The 24045-nt window shown below is 41.5% G+C and overlaps 2 protein-coding genes across 4 annotated transcripts in view; both read left to right on the forward strand.

Annotated features, from left to right (window-relative positions):
- Positions 1-2979: 2979 nt before the first annotated feature.
- dspa (desmoplakin a) lies at positions 2980-19405 on the forward strand. Of its 2 annotated transcripts, none has more exons than XM_020635242.3 (24): positions 2980-3341; positions 4468-4552; positions 4675-4793; positions 5206-5350; positions 7267-7392; positions 7569-7628; positions 7728-7895; positions 8012-8116; positions 8204-8299; positions 8394-8519; positions 8774-8926; positions 9060-9214; positions 9400-9526; positions 9691-9877; positions 9996-10252; positions 10506-10687; positions 10877-11015; positions 11712-11905; positions 12045-12207; positions 12542-12625; positions 12763-12870; positions 13037-13135; positions 13292-15106; positions 15670-19405. In XM_020635242.3, the coding sequence occupies exons 1-24, from the start codon at positions 3094-3096 to the stop codon at positions 18877-18879; spliced, it is 8151 nt and encodes a 2716-aa protein (XP_020490898.3). In that variant the 5' UTR covers positions 2980-3093; the 3' UTR covers positions 18880-19405. The 2 variants fall into 2 exon arrangements, with proteins under 2 accessions (XP_020490898.3, XP_065810166.1); XM_065954094.1 differs by having other exon boundaries at positions 2982-3341; positions 13292-13789.
- Positions 19406-20197: 792 nt separating this feature from the next.
- Positions 20198-24045, forward strand: part of LOC109985051 (tensin-3) — a 34527-nt gene continuing 30679 nt past the window's right edge. The window contains exon 1 of one of the 2 annotated variants that reach the window (XM_020635282.3): positions 20198-20584. The gene's annotated coding sequence lies outside the window, so the exon portion shown is untranslated. The remainder of the gene's footprint in view (positions 20585-24045) is intronic. The other variant, XM_065954096.1, reaches the window with a different exon arrangement.

Here is a 24045-nt window from a genome sequence, read left to right on the forward strand (position 1 = left end):
TATTATTAATCATTTGACTTAATTCATGAGAATTAACCTGTTGTTGCCCTTTCTGGGTTTTGGATTCATCATATTTCATTTGGTCACACCATGGGGTCACACATATCAAGTGAGTGTTTTTACAGTCCAGATGTCAGTTTTCTGTGTATTCCACAGGGCATGCACAAAAAAATAAAATCTCCTGTTTACAACCAGGACCCGCACTGGGATTTTTGGAAAGCAAACATCAAGTTAAATATTGACTCCCAAGTGGAGAAGAAAGCCAGCAGCGGCTTTATTTTCTCCTCAAAGTGGCCTTTACACACAGAAAGTACAGTTAGAGTGACACATAAGTCATAAAGGAAGATAAGCCGTAGGGTGTTTCCAGTGAATGACAGATGAGTATTACTAAATCTGACTGTAGAACCCTCCCTGCAGCCTTACTGTTACTTAAATCATCTATAAAGACTCTTGTCTTGCAATACACACAAAAACAAATACTAAAAGAACTGCACAACAATGCCGTTATTTCTAAGGTTTTATTATAATAAGAACAACCCCTCTCTGTTGGAGAGCTTGTTAGAAGGGGCTTGGTTCCACTTAATTGCTACTATCCTATTATAAAGTACAGAGCGGTTCACTGTCCTTCTATTCAGTCTGTTTTTTTTTTTTTGGCACATAGCTGAACTTAAGATGAAGTTTGTCAAATTGTTCATGTTCAATCTTGCAGTGGCTTTTGTTTGGAACCAAAAAAAAGGCAAAGACATAACGCAAACTCACATTGACCAGTGGGAAAGCAAGGTGTGTCCTTAGGTGTGTGTGTGTGTGTGTGTGTGTGTGTGTGTGTGTGTGTGTGTGTGTGTGTGTGTGTGTGTGTGTGTGTGTGTGTGTGTGTTGCAGCGTCTGACGCTGGTTGTTCAAGAATTTGGCGTTATAGTATGAGGCTGTCGTCATACATTTGAAAGTTAACCTTCAATATTGAGCACAGACAAGTCAAGACAAGTTTTTAAAAAAAAAATATTAATTCATGAACATTACATTTGAAAAGTACAACTTTTTGTTCTCTCTTAAATGGTTTGAAAATTCCAGTTCAGGGCGTTGGTTTCTTAAAGTTGTCAGATTAGTTGCAACCCGTGAGCACGCCCCCCCTCCCCTCCTATCTCACTCTGTCTTCACACTTCACTGACAGTGTGGTGGCACAGGGTTCTGTGGAAATAATTCAGTCTTTAAACAAACAAGGGCACAATATGGCTGTTAAAACAAAAGGTAACAAAGACTGAGCTAATTGCTAAAGACAAAAAGATTTCTGGCATTAAATACAGATATATATATTTGTTGCCAGTAATTCTATATCTTTCCTAGAGGATCCATCTTCTCCACTTTGGCAACTTTTGAAACAGAAGTTGGCAAAAATACTTTGGGTTCATTGTTAATTGTTTTCTCTTCGGACATTTCACCAACCTTTACTTTCCCACATACTTAAGAAACTTTGTCTCACACTGACACAAGGTATGCATGACTTTCCCTCCTGTCTACTTGTCCCTTTCACTTTTCAAAGCTCAGACACGCCTACCTGTGATGTGCCCAGTCACCCAAGGAATGAAAAGCTAGTACAGAAGTAAAGGGAAATGGGAAAATAAAACATATATTTGGTTTTACTTGGTGGTTTAGCTATACAAAACATTCAATCCTCAAATGGACTCCTTTTGACCTCAAGAATGTTAAACTCTGGATGACAGATTCTTTGCACAACCACTATCTCGTCTACTCACTCATCTGGAGAACAAATGTGGGGGCTGCTGTATTCTTTTTTTTGTTTTTTCAAACTGGACAAGAGTTTAAAATGAGTCCACACTGATTTGGACGACATTAACATGGAGACAATTCTGCACTGACGACCCAAAGCAATCACATCAGAGGTTTAAAATACATGAGAGGGCACACAGGCGGGGGTTAATTGCTCACAAACAATTATCAAAACATATAATTAAGGATTTTAATTTTCATTTATATAGGCTTTATATTTATTACAGGGAAAATACAATGATCCACAACACTGTGGATGTGCCAATATTAATAAAGAGGCAATATCTGAACTCTTGTCCCCTTGCCAAACTTGCATTAGCAATACAAATAATAAAAAGCTAAATGTAATAACAGGAAAAGGCATGGTTGTAGTTTTTGGCTGTCGAGTTGGATGTTATTCCCAACAAAGTTTAATCTTTAGGCTCATTTAAGAAATAAATCACAGGAGAAGAAGTGCTGTTGTACAAGAAAAAGCATTAATAAATAAAAGTGAATGAGAAAAAAATAGATTCTTGTGTTCTTTTTTTTTTAAACCACTCACTTTGCTCCAACACAACTTGTTTCACTTTACTGGAGCAAGATTTAGCTGTTTTGGGACTTGACTGTTTCCAAGCAACACATTTTATTGCCTACTTGCTAATTCCTGCATGTCCACACTTTACTGCAGACCATCTACATTGTATACAGTATATATATATGTATATATGTGTGTGTGTGTGTGTGTGTGTATATATTTAACTTTTACATTTAAATCATTAGCATTAATGTACATCTGTAGGCTACACCTTATATCATAATATTTATAGCTTATTAGCTCGCAATAACACAGCAAGACTCAAGTTTTCCACCTTTTTATTATAGGCTAAAGCCTTTTTATTTAATTTGTAGTGCTTGGTTTGAACGTGGCAGAAAATGCTTAAATAGTAAAATAAGCTAAACTCCTAATCTAAGTAACCTCCTTCACCTCTGAGTCTCGTACAACAGGTTATAACACATGTTGTAGCTATTTCATCCAAAAACAACTGATCATTCCAAGTATTGATTGCAACATAACTCCCCTTTGGATTTTCCAGTGTAAATTGACTAATCTTCTCACACGGGCCGAGAGAGCACAGGAGCGACTCATAAACACAGAAAGGTGTGGTTTCTCTCCAAAAGAGCCCCGCTTCCGTCTATTCACAGCAGAGCAGCACTATCTGCGTAACAGGAGACGGGGAGGGGAGAGTCGCGCTCTGTCCTCTGTCTGGACAGCAGAGCAGACGACTTAAATTAACAAAAAAAAAAGACTTTGAAAGAACATTTGCAAACATGAGTACGTACGGCTCCAACCCAAGGTTGGCTCAAATGGGGCCGAGAAGTAACTCGCGGCCGGATTTGGCGAGTCCGAGTTTGAGAAACGACGTTTTTGTCGGTGGAAACGGCTTTCATGGAGACTACCAGGGAGGTGAAGGCGGATACACCTACACCACCTTCTCCAGGTCCTCCATGCACGGAGGGGGGGGCGGCGGACAGAAGGTGCACGTTAGCGTGAGTGGAGGCGGAGGTGGTGGAATAAGGTAAGAGGAAGAAAAACACCTGTTACTTTTTAACGAGTCTTTACTGTGCTTCAATTAACCGTTAAATGTAGGCTACGTGTAGTCCGTGACGTAGAAACGTACAATTACAAGTAGAACATTTACAAAGCTAAAAAAAATATAGATATAAAATACCAATGCGTTGACATCAAGAAGCCTCTGTGGCAATTTGAGCTGATTGAAACCGAAAGATACGTTCAGGAATGCAGGAAAGTAGTTAATATTATAAGCTCTAGGCTGTAGCTCAAGTGATGTTGGGCTACGTACAAGAACATAAAACTGTTCTCTTATCAGTCCAAATTCATCCCAGACCCTTTTAAAATATTTTCTTTTTTTGTTTTTCACAATAGGCAATGTGTTTCCAGGTGACCCTCATTGTAACCCTCCTTGCCTGTAGCCTGTTAATGGAAGAAATATTTGCACACACCCCTAAATGTCCTCCCACTACTATCATTCACTATGATGTCAGTGTTAATGTTGAAGCAGTGAGGTCTCTGTTGCAAGAGCTTCCAAACTACTTCCTTTTTTTCCCCAAGAGTCCTCTCAAAACTGCTTAACTCATGTTGAACAAAGTCAAACTTAAGGAGACTATAGAGAAATCATATTAAGATGTATGGATGAGTTTCAAGCGCTTTAAGAGGAGAAAGTCCAGAGCTGAAGATTTGTTGGTTAACCTAGTTTTTGTAGTGGTGACCCTTTGGTGACCCATTCCCCAAACATCCTATAGCATGACCTTCACAAACAATGATAGAGGATTTTTTTTTTTTTTTTTAAGAATAATAAAAATCTGCTTTATTTGATTTCCACACATTCTACACAAATACAGGGATGATTTAGCTTTAAAGGAAGTTTCATCTGTTTAAACATCAATTTCTGTTAAATTGAGTAAGCATTATTAGTTACCTGAAGCCATGGTAAAAAGTTATTTAAAACAAAAACATTTACCTGCATATCAACACTTTTAAATGATGACATTTTTTTATTGTAAAATCTGATTTCTTTCTAATTAACTACCAAAGAGTGTCACCTACATGTTTTTAAGCATAGTTAACAAATGAATATTACTTAAAGCTGTATACGAGCCTGAATGATCTTTTCTCTTTTGTAGTGTACAGGCTATTCAGCAAAAGGCGATGTTTCTAACAGGCCAGTGTCAGGAGTACCTGCAGCGGGCAAAAATGGTTCTTCAGGGTGTAAGTATAGCTCAAAAGTTTACACTGAAAAATACTGATATCAAATGTAGATATACGCAGATACTGTCCTCAGGAAAATAATGCATCATTTAGAATATATCTGTACTCTGTGGTTTTTTTAGGGAGGTCCGGCAGCAGAGGGAGAAAAGTTTTTGAACATGGCTGCAGAATCCATGGACCATATGAGGGTCTGTGGCAGAGAGCTGCAGCAGTTGCGTATACCCAACGATGTGGGCAGAAAGTAAGACAATGTGCAGTGTGTGTGTGTCTGTGTGTCTGTGTGTGTGTGTGTCTGTGTGTGTGCATGTGCGTGTGTGTGTGTGTGTGTGTGTGTGTGTGTCTGTGTGTGTTTGTTTGTTTGTTTGCTGTCTTTCCAAAGGTTCATTCATGACTGTATATGTATTTGACTACACCTGCCTACAGTTTTAGCATGGGTATATTAACTACATTTGCAAAATGTGCTTTTGGTTGAGCAACGTCTGAATCCTATTTTAGTGTTAAACCATAACTATAAACAGATATGGAATTTCGGACAGGACAATTCTTCTCCTTTAGCTGTTTTTGACCATGTGGAGCTCTTTGAAGTTGAGCTTTGATTCCTCTTGAAAGATTCAAAAGTATTTTCCTCTTTTTTTTTTGTTCGTCTCAATCAGCTTAGACCAGTTCCAGCACATGCATGCCTCCATCCAACAGCAGCTACTGGGTGGTATGACCACACGACGGAACAGGGGTAGCGTGGGCTCCCTTGACGGGGGCAGGGTCTTTAATGATGCTATGGCCTGGATTGCACAACAGAAGGTGAGGTTTTCATATCTTTAGAAGCAAATGTAAAAACAAAACAAACACACACGATATGCTGAAAACAGTATAGCAATAAGAACTATTTCACTAAGTTGATACACGTTACAGTTTGGTAAATGAATGCCAATCTGTATGTTGTCATATTCTAATACTGACTTATTATTAGCATCTGCACACTTGTCTGACTGTGATACAACACTTCAAACCTGTTGGAGCAGTGTGAATGGTCGCATCTGCATGTGTGTGCATGCCTGTATATGTTGCGCTAAGGTGCACCATTTTTTTACGTGACTGGGCGTGGGGAGGGGGAGGGGGGGTAGTACTTACACTATCACGTACTCTGACCTCCTGTAACTGATACCATCTGGCCATGCTGCCAAACCTGTTCCATGAGTGAAAAGAGGCCAAGAGAGGTGAAGAGGGATTGAAACAAAGAAGAGGAAAGAGCTTGGCCATATGAGAAACAGAGAGAGAGAGAGAGAGAGGGAGAGAGAGAGAGACAGAAAGGGAAGCAGATAGAGACTTGGTTGAAGCAGAAAGAAAAGTAGAAGTAAAGGAGCGTGATATCTGACACTGTACTGACTCACTTGTTTTGGGACGGGGCCGTTCAGCAGATTTCTAACATGCTCATGGGAAAAAAAACGCCCTTCAGCAGTCTACCTCCCCAACCCTCCCACCCAACTAAAAAACACACCCTGTCATTCTGTCAACACTTCAAGCTTCACCCTTCTTATTTTGTCATTCGCTTTCCCCGTGTCATGTAATGTAGAAACATTTCTTCATATAATTCTGTGTATCAGTCATTCTACTTAAGATATTTTTTATATTTTTAAGCTCAAAATCCATAAACATGTCATTTGAAAACCTGCCATTACCGACCTCTGTCTGTGTTCAGCTGATTACACTGTCTGCCATTGTACCTACAGTCCTACTGAGCTTTACATAACTTTGTTGACCTTTCTCCCCCACACATTAACTTCACAGTCGAAAGTCTCCTGACAGATTTGTTGTGTGTATCCTCTGCCAAGTAACCATGGACGGAAGGGGAGTGGTGAGAGAACAAAAGTCTTGAAAAAAGGAGGGCAAGAGGGAGAGAAAAAAAATGCACGTAAAGAGCAGGAGGGACCGGCTGATGTTGACTTACTGGCAGAGAGCTTATCACTGCTGAGGGCTGCAGACAAGGGGGGAATAGTTGGGATTGTTTCCTGCTGACAGTGAACATGATTATTTGCTGACACCTAGTGGACAAAGTAGGGACGGAGATAGATTTAAATTCTGGAAAATGATAGAAGGGAGGGAATTGTGTAGCTTGGATTCAAAATCATTTTACACTAAGAATACAGACAGGATGTTGCCCTTTTTCTAATCTTATAAATAAATAAAAGTATAAGTCGATCAAAGTATTTCCTGAATGGAAAAAAATGCAGTAAGTTTACAGCCTGGAAACTAAAAAAATGGTGACAAGCTCCTACAATTCAACAAACAAGGGCATCATGGTTCAACTAAAGGCTAACTATTTGTTATTTTAAAGCTGAATATAGCCAGCAAACCAAAACTCCAAACTCACTATTCACTCTGCCCAGGTGTTAAGGAGCTTTTTTTTTTTAAAAAAAGAAAGAAAACAAGTAAAACGAAAATAAATCATATGTTTGTAACTTGTTTTTAAAGTTTTGTATTGGAAAGAACAAATGGCTTTAGGTCCCAAGACCTTTTGATTTTTGCCTTTCTGGAGTTTGTTGATAATTAAAAGAGAAACTTTGTATTTGTATATATACAGTATACTTCCTTAAAAACTCCTTTATATTCTATGTGTTATTTTCCTTCAACTAAACTTGTATCTGATTTTTTTTTGTGAGGGAAGTAGTGGTTTTCTAAAATACACATGTTACAAATATGATTCTGTATTCTTGTAGCGCATGATTGAGACCGCTCCATTTGGTGATGATGCCGAAGCCATTGATAAGCAAATCATGAGCCACAACAAAACCCACAGCTCCATCCAGAGAAGTCAGGAAGTAGACCGAGCCAGAGACGAACTGGTAAGTCGTCTTCTATTCACTGTTTCCTTGATTCTTTAGCTCTTTGAAGATGTCTTTAGTTTAAAATGTTTAAGCCTAATGATTGGTTTGAGATGTGTTGTTTATTAAAAATGAAATAATCTGCACTCATATTATTTGAAATAAAATGAAAAAAAAACGAACTCTATTTCTTTTAGCATTCAAGGTCTGACAAGTACAATCTCTCAATACTGGAACAAGAATGGGACAGTCTTCAGGTATATCCCAACTCTAGCTTTTTTTATTTAACCAGCAGATGTGTTTTCTCTAGCTTCTGTTACTTTTTTTCTAATTCCTAAATTTAACTTCTGCTTTAGAAAATTTCAAACAGCCGTGTGCATCAGCTGCGTGAGCTTCAGAGCATCATCGAGGAGATCTCCCGAGCCATCATGTGGGTGAATGAGAGGGAGGAGGAGGAGCTGGTTTTTGACTGGGGAGACAAGAACATCGATCAGTACATCCCTAAGAAACAAGAGAGCTACTCAGTAAGGATCCTTTGCTGAAGCGATTGTGTTTTAATTAATTGTACTGCTAAAATCTGAGTTCGGTGTGATGGCTCTATCCTGCTGGATCCCTAACTGTCTGTTCTGGATCTCTTTAGGGTCTGATGAGGGACCTGGAAGAGAAAGAAAAAGATCTGAACAAGCTGAAGACGAAAGCGGATGGACTCCTGAACAACAACCATCCCGCCTCAGATAAGATTGAAGTAAGACCCTTAGTTTTTTGGGTTTGATGCAACGCAAGACAACAAATGATTCAGTGGTTTTGTACTGATGACTGAATGTGCCCACAGGCCTACATGGACACTCTGCAGACCCAGTGGAGTTGGCTTCTCCAGATCACCAAGTGTATTTCTATGCATTTAAAGGAGAATTCTGCCTACAGCCAAGTAAGTGCTCAGACCAGATTTTTCCCTTATCTAAACAGAGCCACTTTTGTTTTCATGCGACCACTTTCTAAAACATTTTTGCTGTCATTTTCAGTTTTTCAAAGATGCCAATGAGACCTATGCAAAGCTGCAGAAGGAACATGAGGCCATCCGAAGCAAGTTCACCTGCGACAAGAACACTCCACTGGAAAATCTCACTGAGCTCCTGAAAAACCTGGAGGTAGCATTTCACTATCATAAGTCCAGGAAATGCATGTTTCTCTGCAGGTTTAAACCACCAAATATGTTCTGTGACCTGGGTGAAAACAATTTGCATGTCTGGTGAACAAGTTTGGCCAGTTCTTTTCAAAGGCTTAGTGGAATGGTAATGTGTGTCTGGTTTCATGTTTCTAAAGTTTTGTTTTTTAACTGTAATGGTAGCTCCAGGTTACAGTGGCATATTTAAAATAGGACTGATTTCTTGGATGTTCACAGAAAGAGAAGGAGCGTATCATTGAGCAGAAGAGGCAGGTCCAAAGTCTGGTCAACAAATCAAAGTCCATTGTAAGGCTGAAACCGCGCAACCCTGAGGAGAAGAGCAGCAGCCCTGTGATGGTCCAGGCCTTGTGTGACTTCAAACAAGACCAGGTGTGTTATATGCCTGCTCCCTCTGTCACATACACGCACGCAAATACACAAACATAAGCACAGAATATTAAGCATTAAATGTAAAGTCCTAAATATCGCAAATATTTTCTGATATGTCCAATTTGTGTTACAGAAAGGAATTTTCAAAGGGAACGAGGGCATCCTGAAGGATAACTCGCAGCGCAGTAAATGGCTTGTGACAGGACCCGGAGGTCTGGACATGTTGATTCCCTCTGTGTGTCTGCTGATCCCCCCACCAAACCCGCTCAGCATCGGCCTCGCCAACAAGTAGGAAACATTCAGTCATTGTAGATTAACCAAGCTCAAGTTAAGATGGGACTGTTCAAAATGTGTCAGCCAAAGCAGATAAAAAAAAAATGTTCACAACACACTGTCTCTTTTGTTTATCGTGTGGCGTTTGCATAGTTTTGTGTTAGCACTAAGAGTGATAAATGGCTTGTGCTGTTCACCAGGAATGAGCAGTATTATGAAGCAATCATGGGTATCTGGAATCAGCTCTACATCAACATCAGGAGTCTCATCTCGTGGCAGTATTGTGTCAAAGACATCAACTACATCAACTCCCTCACACTCAGCATGGTAAGTAATCACAAAGAGTGCAATTAACGTCTTTTTACAAAAGCGTTTGCTGAGTGCTAAATTGAATTGTATGTTAAGCTTTTCTAGATTTCGTTTCTGAAACATGGTCTGCATTAGTTTGCTTACTTCCTGTGTTTTTTCCTTCCCTCTCTGTTGTCTTGCAGCTGTCAAAAATGCGACCAGAGGAGTACCGCAGCATCATCAAAAGACTGGAGACTCACTACCAAGAGTTCCAGCATACCAGCCAAGGCTCTGATCTGTTCGGGGAAGATGACAAGATGAACATCCAGGGCTACTTTGACAAAGCCCAGAACCACTATGACACACTGATAATCCAGCTGCCTGCTTACAGTGAGTTCAAACTCCCTTCACCTTATCCCTTAACTGTCAGTTCACTAAATCATTTCAAATCCTGCTGTTTGTATCTGATATTAAACGATATTCTCCATATTTTCACCAACAAATAAAGGAGATGAAGGGGCGAAGCCTAAACCCTCCAAGCCTGAACCCTGCAAGCAGGAAACTGTCGTCGAGACAACTGAGGTCAAGGTTACCACCAAGCCTCCCACCCCACCGACCTCTACCCTCAGCCTCAGCCTGCTCAGCAGTCTGCAAGAGATCCGTCGCAGGCTGGAGCTGGCAGAGTCTGGTCTCACCAGTCATCTGCACATTCCCCTCGGCGAGAACAGTGTGCACGAGTGCACAGTGCACATCCAGAAGCTTCAGGTACTTATCTTTTAATTTAGTAGACAATCTAGCGTCAAGTGAGAATTTTTCTTCGCTGCAAAATATTGCAACTACTGGAAGAATGAAACGTTGAATATACATATATATTACCAAAAGAAAAATACTAATAAGTTTATATCATAAATAGCACTTTGTAAAAAGTCCCTAGCTAAACTTTTAAACTCTGTTTCAAAGACATTAAGAAACATCAGCACATGTTGAATTAAACTTTTTGTGACTTTACGCTATCTAGACTGTGCACCAAGATTTGGACTCCATTCATGACGAGTACCTGCGCCTTAGAGAAAAGATAATAAAGCAACTGGAAGGTTTACCAGCCGACTCCGAGCAAGCCAAGTTTCTCCGCACTGAACTGGAAATCATCAACCAAAAGCTTGTAGGCCTCCAGGGTCTCTACTCAGCCTACACTCAAAGGTATGTCAATTTAATCTAATCACATGCCCTTTTGTTGTCTAGCAGTGATTGAATTCTGTACATAAAACGTTACTTCTAGTACCTGCGGTTGTAGCAACATCAAGATTTACTTTGTATGTAATGGGATATCATATTTCATCATCAAATGTAGATACTGTATTAAACGAAATGGCCTTGTGTCCTGAACAGGCTGTCAGCTCTTAAGAGCTTACTTCAAAGCCTTCTCCAGGCTGAAGATATCATCAAAGTCCACGAGGCCCGGCTGACAGAGAAGGAGACCTCCTCCCTGGACCTTCGTGAGGTGGAGAACTATCGGAGCACTCTAAAGGTTTGACACAACTTCAGTATTATGTTTAAACTTATCTGTTCAGTCACTTCCACTTTCAAGCCCTATGCATCAAAATGCAAAATGTACTGAGCAACTTGATGAAAATAAACTTTCAAAATTCATTTCTTATCTAGGAAACAGTGATTGAGTCTTTGCCATCAGTCCTTAAGCAGCATTTAGCAAAACAATGTACCTTAATACATCGTATGTGTGATGAGCTCATTTAATGCAACGGACAGTTGAAAATGAATGCAAAAGAAAACTAATTAGGGAAAATCTGCAACATCACTAAAAAGAAACCAACACATTTTGATATCCATTATGTTTCTGTATTACAGTCATTTATAAATACTAGTTATTTTGCACAATATGCATTGAGTTAATGTATTTAGATACCTTTTAAGTAAATCCTGCTTACTTGAATACTTTTTCAATGCAAGGCTTTTACTTGTAATTAAATAATTGAATAGCTAATGGCCAACTTAATTTGCTGATGTAGACCATGAGGTTTGAGTTTGCTTTGAGATAGGTGTTCTAACTGTTGAAGTTGTAACCTCATTAATCACTGTATTATTTATGTACAATAATGTCAGAATCCCGTTATGTATGCATCAGCACAGCATCTGCCTGCAGATCTAAATCAGTATTGAATGGGATGTTAATACATAGTATATATTTTGTGATTCTTTATAAAAGCAAATGAAGAGTGATCTGGAGCTAAAAAGAGACCTGTTGACAGCCATGGAGTCCGACCTGTCTAGAGCTATACAATGGAACGGTCAAATCTCAGATTCCTTCCACAAGTGCGATGTAGACCTGTCCAAGTACTCAGATCTGGTGGGTCAGATGTCCGACCGTTGGCGCCGCATCCAAACCCAGATTGACAGCAGGTAGGGTAGTCTGTACACGTACACTCTTTTCCTCCAATACCTGTGAATATTTTCCATTTCCTTAATAGACCACTGCCGGTAACAACACTGTAAACATCCTGTCATCCCTTCCTCTGCCTCCCACCTTTTCCTTCCCTAGAGTGTGGGATCTGGAGAAGCAGGAGAAACAGCTGAAACATTATCAGCAAAGCAGCACTTCCCTGGAGCAGTGGGTAGACAATGCCAGGAAGCGCCAGGACACCCTGCAGATGGTTAAGCTCAACGATATCCAGACTCTAATGGACCACCTCAACCAACAGAAGGCACGCATTTCTTTCTTTGTCAACACATACTTTAAATGTCAACTCAACTTATTTGACTTTGAATCGAAAGAAAATTAATCCAAACAATGTTTTTTCTAGTATTGTGTCATATTTTTGTCTTGATTATTTCTTTAAAGAAAAAGAGACTAGGCAGTTTGAGGTCACATTCAAGATTTGAGATTTTTGCATGTTTGTTGTTGTTTTTTGTGTCAATGAATAAAATAAACTTCATTGAAATAAACTTCATACTTAAACCAATATAACTTACACATATAAACTAAATAAGCATTGAATCAGGGAATTTAATGTCTCCCATCCTTTGTATACCACACAGGCACTTCACACAGAAATCAAGGGAAAGAAGGAGAAAGTAGAGGACGTGCAGAAAAACGCAGACACCTGTGCAGCCTCCATAAAGGTATGTAGCCAATTAATATGCATTGTTTTCTTTGTATTTCTATACATAATTTATATTCAGACATATTACCATGTTTATGGGCACAAGAAATCATTTTAACAAAGTCTAATAAAGTCTGTATTTTATTATACTTTCAGGACTATGAGCTGCAGCTGGCTTCGTACAGTTCAGGCCTGGAAACTCTTCTTAACATTCCGATCAAGAGAACAATGCTTCAGTCCCCAGCCTCTGTAGTCAGACAAGAGGTATGAGTGATCTCTCTCCTTTCATTCACATAAATGTTATGGTGAAGCTAACACAGTATGTTTAAAGGTTAATCCCTTCATTTGATATTTTAAAGATCACACTGGTACGTAATGAGCTCATCGACATTTTACATCAGTATTAATCCAATTATTTGATCTCCATCAGGCGGCTGACATCCAGTCCAACTACATTGAACTGCTTACCCGCTCCAGTGACTACTACAAGTTTCTTGGGGAGCTGCTCAAGAACATGGAGGAACTGAAGGTAGATGGAAGATTTGGATCACACCTTTTAGGATCATATTGATATGAGCATACAATCCCATGATTGTTAAATAAAGTGCAACATGAACTGGAGCTAAATGAACCAAAAGATTACAAATCTGACCGTAGCTTCTGTTTTTGTCATGGCTCTTTTCAGATCAGGAACACCAAGATCGAGATGCTGGAGGAGGAACTGAGGCGTCTGAGGGAAGACCTCCAAGATCGCAACCAGAAAAACAAGGCCCTGGAGGATGATTTGTCCCGCTACAAGTTGGAGCTCAGTGAATCCAAAAATCAGCTCATTTCTATGGAGGAAGTCAAGAGAACCACAGTCATGCAAGTTAATGCTACCAAGGAAAACCTGGACAGCACAAACAACCAGCTCCAAGATCTTAATGACCAGCTGACACGCATTAAGTACCAGCTGGAGGAGGAGAAAAGAAAAAGAAGGTTGGCAGAGGAACGCTACACAAGTCAGCAAGAAGAATATGAGGCAGCGGTGCGTCGCAGACAGAAGGAGCTGGAAGAGCTCAACTGGGCAAAGATTGACCTTGAAAAAACTGTGAAGGACAAGGAACGTGAACTGGAGAGGATGAAGATACTGATGGAGGAGGAAGCGACACGCCGAAGAAACGCTGAGTCAGATATTTCAAAGGTAAGAACACAGTGCACCCAGGAGATTAATCAACTTAAGCAGACATACGAGACAGAGATCCACGTTACCAAGACCACCATCCTGAAAGCCTCACAACAGAAAGAAGAGGACACCACAGAGCTGAGACTAAGGATTGAAAGACTGACTGCTGAAAAGAGAGATCTGGAGCAGGAGCTGATGAGAATGAGGCAGTCCATTGCTCACACAGAAGAGCAGAGGAGCAGAGCAGAGCAAGAGGTCAGCCAGCAGAGGGCATCAGTGACACAAGAGACAAGGATTCGCAGCGAGTTGGAGGTTAAGCTGAGAACGCTCATGAATCAGAAAGGAGATGATGAGATCAAACTAAAGGAAGCCACCAAAAGTAATCAGGAAAAGTCCAGAGAGATCAGCGTACTGACATTCAACCTGGAGGAGGAGGGGAAGAAGAGGAGAGCTATGGAATTAGAAATCAATCGCCTGAGGCAGGCTGAGGCAGATCTGAAGGCAAAGAACACATCACATCTGGAGGAAATCAACATGCTTAAAGTGTCCGAGCAGGAGATCCGCATCACTCGAGTAGAGCTGGAGAAGCAGACGAGTGAGAAAAACAAGGCCGAGCAGAGTTCTTCCAGGCTGCAGAGCCGCATCCGGGAACTTCAGGGATCTCTGGATAGACTGGAAGCTGAGTTGGAAAAACAGAAGAAGGCAACACAGGAGGAGTTCACACGTAGAAAGAGAATGGAGGCAGAGTTGGAGAGGATGACACACACTTGCAGAGAGCACACCACCACAATTAGCACACTGAAATCTATCCAGATAGAGGCATCCAACTCTGGGAGGAAGTATGAACAAGATGTCAGCGCCCTCCAGGCCGCTCTGGACAAGAGTCTAAGGGATCATAGAGTCACCAAGGATGAACTGGCAGCTGTCACAGCCGAGCTGAGGGCACTCAAACAGAAACTCCAGCAGGAAGAGAATCGAGTACGTGAACTTAACCAACGTAACGAGAGCCTTTATAAGACCATAGAGGAAAAGAGCCGCCAGCTTAATGAATACACCACTGAGATCGAGAAGCTGAAGACTCTGACACAGAACCTGACAAAGGAGAGACTGAGGTTGGAGGAGGAGCTGAGGGCAGTGAAACAGGAGAGAGATGAGCTGAAACTGAGCAAAGATGCTATCGATGGAGAAAGCGCCAGTCAGATCTCGGCCATGCATGTCCAGCTTCAAAGTAGCACCAAGAAGACAGCGGAGCTCCAGACTCTCATCAATGACCTGACCAGAGAGAGAGAAAAGCTTAAACTGGAAATTGACAAAATCAAAAAGCAATCTATTGAGGTACTTTTGGTTGCATTGAAGGATCATCTCCACATAATTCAACAACACTTGTTTACTGCCTGCCTGCTTTTGCATGAATGGTTAAAAATGTATTAAGACTAACCCTAACCCGGTTTCAGGTAGTCTGTGACATGTGATTTCTCAGAGTTTTGCATGAAATTCATCTGCTTATCTATGCTTTTACTGAGATATGCATCTTTATGTTCAGCATATTACTTTTCACATAATTTGACTAAACTGACAACAATAACAGTCACTTCATACTCAATGAATACTAACTGATTTAATAAGGACATACCTCTCTATACATATGTCCATGATCAATCAGTGCAATGCAAAATGACAACTGCTTGTTTTTTCCTCAAACATTCAGTTGGTCTTGAACAAACAAACAAACAAGAAACTAACTATCCATGAATGAAATACTTTATGCTTACAACATGCTCCTAAAGTAACCCCTTTATACTTAATGATTCATTAATCACAGTTTTCACTCTTTGCTCTGTGCATCACCTTTCTTTTTCTGATCAGATATTAATTTTTTTTTTTTTTTTTCTTCCCAGACTTCCATGATTGTACATCAGTCCCAAAGCCAGTTCAGTGAGATAGTGCTGGAGAGAGACAGTTTGCTATCCAAGCTTAAGCTGCTGGAGCAGGACAAGTCCCGCATGCAGCGTCTAGAAGAAGAGCTCAACCGCATCAAGATTACACTGGAGACTGAGATTCGCAGCAAACAGCGGCTGCAGGATGAAAAGAACGCAGTCCTCAAGGATTTCAACTACATGAAGAGCCAGTTTGAGCTCAGGGACGGCAAGATTAAGCAGTGTGAGTCAGACAGAGACAATCTTGATCGAGAGAGGCTCTCTCTGAAGAATGAGATCGAGAGGCTCATGAGAGAGTTAAAGAGCGTCGAGGAGAGGTACAAGAGTCGTCTGTTTAGCTCAGAAAAAGAGGCAAAAGAACTGGCGCTCAAGAGAGATGCATTGGAGAGAGAGATTCTTAGGCTGCAGCAGAGACCTTGCGCCACTAGCAGGCAAACCCAGACTGATGAGAAGATCCCAACGATTAATCCATCCAAGCTGATATTTGATGGAGTGCGCCGCAAAGTCACTGCCCACCAACTTTGTGACTGTGGCATAATAAGTAAAGCCACTTTAGACCAGCTACTGAAGGGAGAAAAGACTGTGGATGAGGTAGCTGTGGACATCCAGCTTAGTCTGAAGGGTACAGGAGTCATCGCTGGCATGACGACAGGCTCCCAAGGAAAAATGCCCTTCACTGAAGCGAAAAACAAGAACCTCCTCAGTCCAGAGAGCGCCCTTATGCTCTTGGAAGCTCAAGCAGCAACAGGTTACATCATTGACCCCGCATTTAATGAGAAGATGCCTGTGGATACTGCCTGTTCAAGAGGGATCGTAGACACAGAAGACAGAGACACCTTGGTGAGAGCCGAAGCAGCGAGTACAGGCTTTAAAGATCCATACACTGGCAAAGTGTTGTCCTTGGGTCAGGCTTGCAAACAGGGCCATGTAGACAAAGACACAGCTGTCCGCCTGCTTCAAGCTCAAGAGTCTGTTGGAGGCATAATTGACCCTGTTCTGAGTGTCTACCTTCCCAAAGATCTGGCCTTGGACCGCAATCTCATTGATGAGGATCTTTACAGAGCTTTGAACAAAAAACCCACCTGCTACCTGGATCCAGCAACAAGTGAGAAGACAAGCTATAATGAGCTGAGGAGGAAGTGCACAGTGGAACCTGTTTCTGGTTTGCTTCTACTCCGAGGACCAGAAACGCCTATGACAGTGAAGGGTCTTCGTGGTGAAGTCTCTATCAAAGAGCTCATGGATTCAGAACTGATAGATGAAACTGATTTGCAAAAGCTTAATCAAGGCGAACTCACCACCAAAGAAATTGAAGACAAGCTTAAGTCCTACCTCTACGGCTCCGCCTGCATTGCAGGGATCTACGATGAGGCCAATGACCGGATAATGCCTTTCTATCAGGCGATGAAAGACGGTCTGCTCATGAGGGGAACCACCCTAGAGCTTCTTGAAGCCCAAGCTGCTTCTGGTTTCATTGTTGATCCAGTCAACAATGTCTTCATGACAGTAGAGGAGGCCTCAAAGAGGGGGCTGATCGGAAAAGAGTTTAAAAACAAGTTGTTGTCTGCAGAGAAAGCAGTAACTGGATACAGAGACCCAAACACAGGAAAGACAGTCTCCCTCTTCCAGGCTATTGAAAAAGATCTTATTGAGAAAGGTCATGGAATCCGTCTTCTTGAGGCCCAAATTGCCAGCGGTGGGATTATTGACCCCAAAGAGAGCCATCGTATTGATGTCTCAGTTGCCTATAAAAGGGGATATTTTGATGAGGAGATGAATGACATCCTGACTTATGAAGGAGATGACACCAAAGGTTTTTTCGACCCTAATACTAAGGATAACCTGACGTATCTTCAGTTGAAGGACAGATGCATCAAAGATAGCAAAACTGACTTGATACTCCTGCCTCTCAGAGACAAGAAGAAGCAGAAAACCCAGGAGAGCCGTACCAATGTCCTTCGCAAGAGGAGAGTTGTGATCGTCGATCCAGACACTGGGCTTGAGATGTCGGTGAGGGAGGCCTACCATCGGGATCTAATCGACTATGACACTTTCCTGGACTTGTCAGAGCAGGAGTGTGAGTGGGAGGAAATAACCATCAAGGGGTCTGACGGCTCGGCTCGTTTGGTTATAGTGGACAGGAAAACAGGAACCCAGTATGACATCCAAGACTGCTTGGACCGCGGTATCATCAACCAGAAGTCGTTGGATATGTATCGTGCTGGAACACTAACCCTGACCCAGTTTGCTGATGAAATTACAAGCAGAACCAGCACCATTGAGATGACCATTTCAACCAGCACTGTTGATGACATGGTCACCTGCAGCAGTCCCACCCAGGCCGCACCATCTTCTCCTACCGTCCGTAAACGCTTCAACAGTATTTCTATCACTGTATCTCCCCCTGAGATGTTCGATGACCACAGCCCTGTGGGGGCTATATTCGACACAGAGACCTTGGAGAAAATCACCATCCCTGAAGCACACCGAAGAGGCATTGTTGACACTCTTACAGTCCAGAGGCTCCTGGAGGCCCAGGCATGTACAGGGGGCATTATCAATCCTGCCACCGGAGAGAGACTGTCTTTGCAGGACGCGGTGCATCACAGCATCATTGATGACAGCATGGCCACTAAGCTTAAACCTGCACAGAAAGCCTATGTTGGCTTTGAGGATGTGAAGACTAAAAGAAGGATGTCAGCAGCAGAAGCAGTGAAGGAGGCATGGCTGCCTTATGAAGCTGGCCAAAGATTTTTGGAGTTTCAGTACCTGACAGGAGGCCTGATAGAGCCCGGCACCGAACGTCGCATCACCATCGAGGAGGCTATCAGCAGAGGTTGGTTGGATGGTAAAGGGGCCCAGAAGCTTCAAGACACAAGGAGCCACCAGAAGAATCTGACCTGCCCTAAGACCAAACTGAAGATCTCTTACAAGGAAGCCATGGATGGCTGCATGGTGGAGGAAAGTAATGGGATGAAGATGCTGCAAGCCTCCTCGATTTCCTCAAAGGGAATCAGCAGCCCTTACAATGTCTCTAACCCAGGATCCCGCTCTGGGTCAAGAGCCGGCTCCAGGAGTGGATCCCGTAGAGGCAGTGTAGATTACTCCTCTAATTTCAGCATGACCTTCTCCTCCAGCACTACTACCCAAAGCACCACCTCTCACTTTTAATATACAGCAAAATAATGAAATGAAACCCAGCAGTTTCTATGCAGTTTGCTTTACTTCTGTCTTTTTTTTTCCTACCCATGAGATTTTTGGAGGTTTGCTTAAATTCTGACACTGGTTCATTTAAGTATTTTGATATTTTAAGTTTGTGGTGATTTGTTGTTATTCAATAATGTAAAAGCTTAAGAGAAAAATTTATGATTTTTTCTAACACATGCATGGTAATTGAATATATTTGTCACTGCTCATTTGAATATAAGGCTTTTTTTCTAATTCAGAATGTTATTTTTAAATATAAGTGTTGACCCCAGCTCTACAATGGAGGCAACATTAAATTTGCTATTTTGTTTGTAGTGTGTTTCTGCTTGACTAAAATATGTTTTGTAATCTAGAAAATTCTGTTTTTTGTCTTTATTTTGACAGAGATTTAGCTGACAATACTGACCTGACTTTTTAATGATTAATCATGGTTTTTTTTTGCAACCTAAATGTTATTCTCAAGAGATTCTAAATAAAGCATTCATAGCAATTTTGAGTCATACTTTTCTTTATAAGTTATTAGCAGGATGTTTGCAATGTTAACTAAAAGCTGAAGCAGTTCACTATATGAGGAGAGACCGCTGATTCAAAAGCAGTTTCTGTTGTTACCTGTGGATGGCGCTATCCGTCTGCCGTCTACAAATCATTTTACCAAAGATGAATGGGAGGGGGGGAATCACATTTTCTTGAAGTATATTAAAAGCAGGGCATATCTTGGAGAACTGAACAGGAAATCACCATCATGCACGAGGCGTTTTGAAAGATGAGAAAACCATATTCCACAATCATCTTAAAGTTTAAGTAAGTTTCTTTGGAGGTCTGAAGACAGCTTTATATATATATATATATATAATAAGGATGTTAAAATAAAATAAGATCTTGCAGTTTTATAATAAATGATGTAATATCTGACATTTAATAATCCTGGTTTAACATCATAATACATCCTGCTATTATTGTCCATCATACCATTAAACCAATATAATATGTTTGAACAGAAAAGGCATTAGAGCCCTTTGGAGTTACGAGTGTGTTGGGCACCACAAACAAAGCTGAATTAACATATTCAACTTCCTAAATCAACTTTGGTAAAACCTTATGGTACTAAGATGTTTTACTTCTCCAAAATGTTTGGTTTTTGAGGTGGTCCACTGAGGGGTTGCTGGTAGGAAGTCGCCGTCTGCGTGTGAGGGGTGATGGTGAGAACAAATGGAGAGGAGGAGGCCAGAGAGAGGGGAGGTAGAGTGAAGGGGGGAGGGAACAAGGGGAGACAGCCCTGGCGGCGCAGTGGGAGGACTATCCCATGCTAGGACTTGTGGTGGCTGCAGCGGCAGCCCGGACTGGAGGAAGTGTACCGTGCTGGGGGACTGAGCAGCTACAGCAGCAGAAAGTTCAGGAACTGTGTGAAGACAGAAAAAAAAAAAAAAAAAAAACAAGAACCGCAGAAAAGGGCAAAAGGACGAAGTGAGCGCCCTGAAGCGGCTGTGACCGACCTGAGAGCAGATTCCAGCAGAGGAAAATGAGATTCTCAGCCTGCATTAAGCCTGTATGACGGGCTGAGGGCTCTTTGATTAGGACTCCTTCTCTTTCAGCAGCTCTTACTGACAAAGAGGAAAACAGAGAGGGACACAAACGAAGACTCAAAGTACTCGCTTTCAGTTTGAAAAAGGTAAGGCACGATGCATTTGAACTTTTCCATGGTCAATCATTAGCATGGAGGGTTTCAAAGTCAGGCAGGGCAGTTTCTTAAAAGCAGGATTAGACTTCTACACACTGCGTACTACCTCTCAGCCCTTATTCCCCCCCCCTTCTCTTTAGCCCTTTGCTCAGGAACATTTCACTGAGTTTGCCCATTTATTCAAAGTGCAAAACAAGCCACCGCTGTCTATATTTACTTTGGCTCTGGGTATGAGTGTGTGTTTGTGCTCCAGCACTCTCAAGACAGAGAAGGGAGTCATTCAAACTGACCAAGCACTGATGTTGTGACCCCCCCCCCCCTTTTAATGTGAAAGAGTATCATTTACAGCCTTTGAATTAAACCCTCTATAGCTTAGCTTGATTTCTGTCAGCCTTTTTTAGCTTTTAAATGTCCTCTTCAATAAATTGTCTTTTGCAGTGGCTCGTATTCTAGGGTTTCTTGCTGTTGTGGGCATGGTGTTCTGGAGACCTCTATAATGTGAAACATATGGGGCCATTACTTTGGAAGACTTGTCCCAAGTAGTCTCTTGAAGAAACAGGACATTTGTGTTCTTTCTTGTCTCTTCAGACTTTGTTGGTGGCTAAATGGTGAAGACAATCAGACTTGAAACAGTTAAACTTGTTTTTTCTTTGAGCAGCAGCAGCTGGGTGCTATTATGGGTCTTAAAGCTGTGCTTTGGAGGGAAGCCATTGTCGATGACATGTACAAGCATCCTTACATCACAGCACTTCTTAAAGTGAATATCAGACTGTTCCGTTCCCTGTTTGGAATTGAGACACACACCTGCATTTACGCCTTCCTGCACAACATCCTTTCAGGCAACATAGACATTGCAGGTTGCGCTGAACATTTTGCAGGCTAAACTCTCTCAAGATTACCTTTAATTACAGACCCTGCGAGAAAGGAAAAAACATCTTTGAACCGGTAATTACAGATTTTTTGCAAGTTCTTTTTGGGGTCAGATTTGTATGAGCAATATGTCAGCTTAACTCAACAAAAGTTAAAGAGCACCAAAGCATACCAAAGTGCTTCACAAAGGGACAAAAGGATGGAGAGTAAGAAGAAAACTTGACACCTATACATTCAATTTAAAACATGAAAGACGTAAAAATGTTAAAACTCCAAATTAAAACTTAAATTAGAAATGAAAAGCCCTGTTTTAAAAAGTAGGTCTACTTCCCTTTTGAAAGAAAACAGAGAGCGCTTGTCATTTCTGCCTCTAAGAACTGTTCATAAGAGACCCAAAATTACAGTTTTATTTCACTGATACCAGGCGCCAATAACAATGAATATGGATCCTGATAATGCAGATTGGACAGGTGGGATGGGGTTGTGTAATGTAAGCAGTGATCCAACCGCATGGGACGGAGCATTGGGGTATTTTTCACTTTGTCACAGCAGTGCCACGGCCACTTGGCAGACATGTGTAAGCCATTAAACCGAAAGAAGGAGAAGGACGGAGACTGAAAGCAATAAAGGGGAAAGAATTGCAAGAAAATGGGGAAAGAAAAAGAGAAAACGAGGGAGGGAGAGTGGGAACATAATCCATTTTGGAACGCATTCCTCTATACCTTGGGATAGAAAAACGGTAATTAGGGAGCACTTTAGGAGCCTTTAGAGTGCGCAGAATTGCTCCAAGCTCAGGGCTGTCATTTTTATTCCCTTCAAAATATCTCATGAAAATGTGAGACAAATACACGTTAGAGTTCCAGGGTTACTACATAAATCTGCTATAAATACACAGACTCCCTTTCCTGTGGCTTTTTCTCAATAGTTCTCATGGTTTTGTTTATTTCAGTTTCTTCGGCAGTCGATGGGTGTCAAAGCCACAGCGCAAACATATATAGAGCCCCTGACAGGAAAAGGCCAGAACAAACTGTGGCCTTGTCCCTCTCAGGGCCCTTCAGTCAGCCTGTTATGTCACTGTGGACATGTTAGCCTGCAGTGTGAGGCGTGTGCTCATGCCAAGTTTGGAATAAAAGGCGGTTTGGAGCAGTGACGCTGATGGTATCAAAGTTATTAGGGGGCTATTAGGTGTGAATGCTAAATACTAATGGGGGGCTGCAGCCAGGGGAAGAGGTCAAGAGCAAGCAACGCTTTTGTTGTGGTTGTGAAGCCCCTGTCAAATGGAATTTAAATTATTTAAATTGACTTTATGAACTGTGTACTGTACTGTGCAACGCTACTTTAAAAAAAAAAAGAAATAAAACCATTAGGGTCATTAGGTAAAAATGAAGTTTAATGCCGTTGAAATGCATCAGGTATAGAAAAACATTTCTGTCCTGTTATCCCCCCCACACAGGCAGCCAGACTTCCTGAAGCATTTATGACACTTAAAGGTGTTACCACAGACAAACCGCTCAGGAGATCATTAATCTGTTATGGGTCCCCCAAAGAGACAGTGGTGAGCTGTATGTGTAGCTGCTTTCTTCATAACACAGCCAGTCCACTCATGCTGAGTTGGATGAGCTTTATCGCCCCACTATGAATTCCAGCCCTGCAGTCTGTACCAGATAAAGTTGAGGTGTAACGAGGGGCATGGCGCTTTCTGAATTTGTTTTGGTACTCGACTGTGGATCTGTATCTATCAGAGTGCCCATTTTTTATTTCCTCCCGCAGAATTCCAGTTTAATGGACCTGTGAAAATATTTCAGCTGTCTCAAAATGAAGGCTGCTGCCACAACATGTCATTCATAGACTAGAAGCTGGAGCCAACAGAAGCAATTGAGTTTGATATAAGAGCGTGATGGGGAGGGGGGTTACTCTCATATGTGTGGAGGCGAAATGTTTTCAATTACGTCTCTTACTAAAGTTCATCCAGTTCAATCCATTACAATATGGATTCATAACATTGAAACAGTTGGTGAGACTTGTGATGGTAAACCTTCAAAACAAATCATTTTCCTTCCCTAATTTTGACCAAGATTTGTAGCAATCTGTATTTCGTCTTCCATTGGTTTGTACAAATATGTAAAAGTAATCTGCATGATGAGGCAACACTGAAATAACCAAAGCAAAATAAAGCTGGTGAGCCTACAGACGTGAAGCAACCAGCTTGATCACATACGAACAAATTCTTTCATAGATGGACTCGGTTGCTGGAGCTCAACCAGCTTGGCAGCGTCTCATTATTTGTGACAGATAGGCATGTAGCGTTTTTGCCAAGTGTGGTCACCATAACAGACTCGCAAATGAAAACAACTGTGAGGTCACTTTTCACCGGATTAGGCCACGGTTTACCCATAAAGGATCTGATTATCTGACGTTAGGTTTTGGAGACAGTTCTTAAGCAGTTAAGAGACATATTACATGATGCCATCTTCTTTCATCTTGTGGTTTACCTGCCCATACAAAATGGAAGATTGCGTACAGAGCAGGCCAGGTGAAGGGTGTGGCTCCTGAAATAGAAACAGGCTTCATCCTAGCCTTCC

The sequence above is a fragment of the Labrus bergylta genome, chromosome 4 (assembly GCF_963930695.1).
Source record: "Labrus bergylta chromosome 4, fLabBer1.1, whole genome shotgun sequence".
In the NCBI taxonomy this organism is placed as follows: domain Eukaryota; kingdom Metazoa; phylum Chordata; class Actinopteri; order Labriformes; family Labridae; genus Labrus; species Labrus bergylta.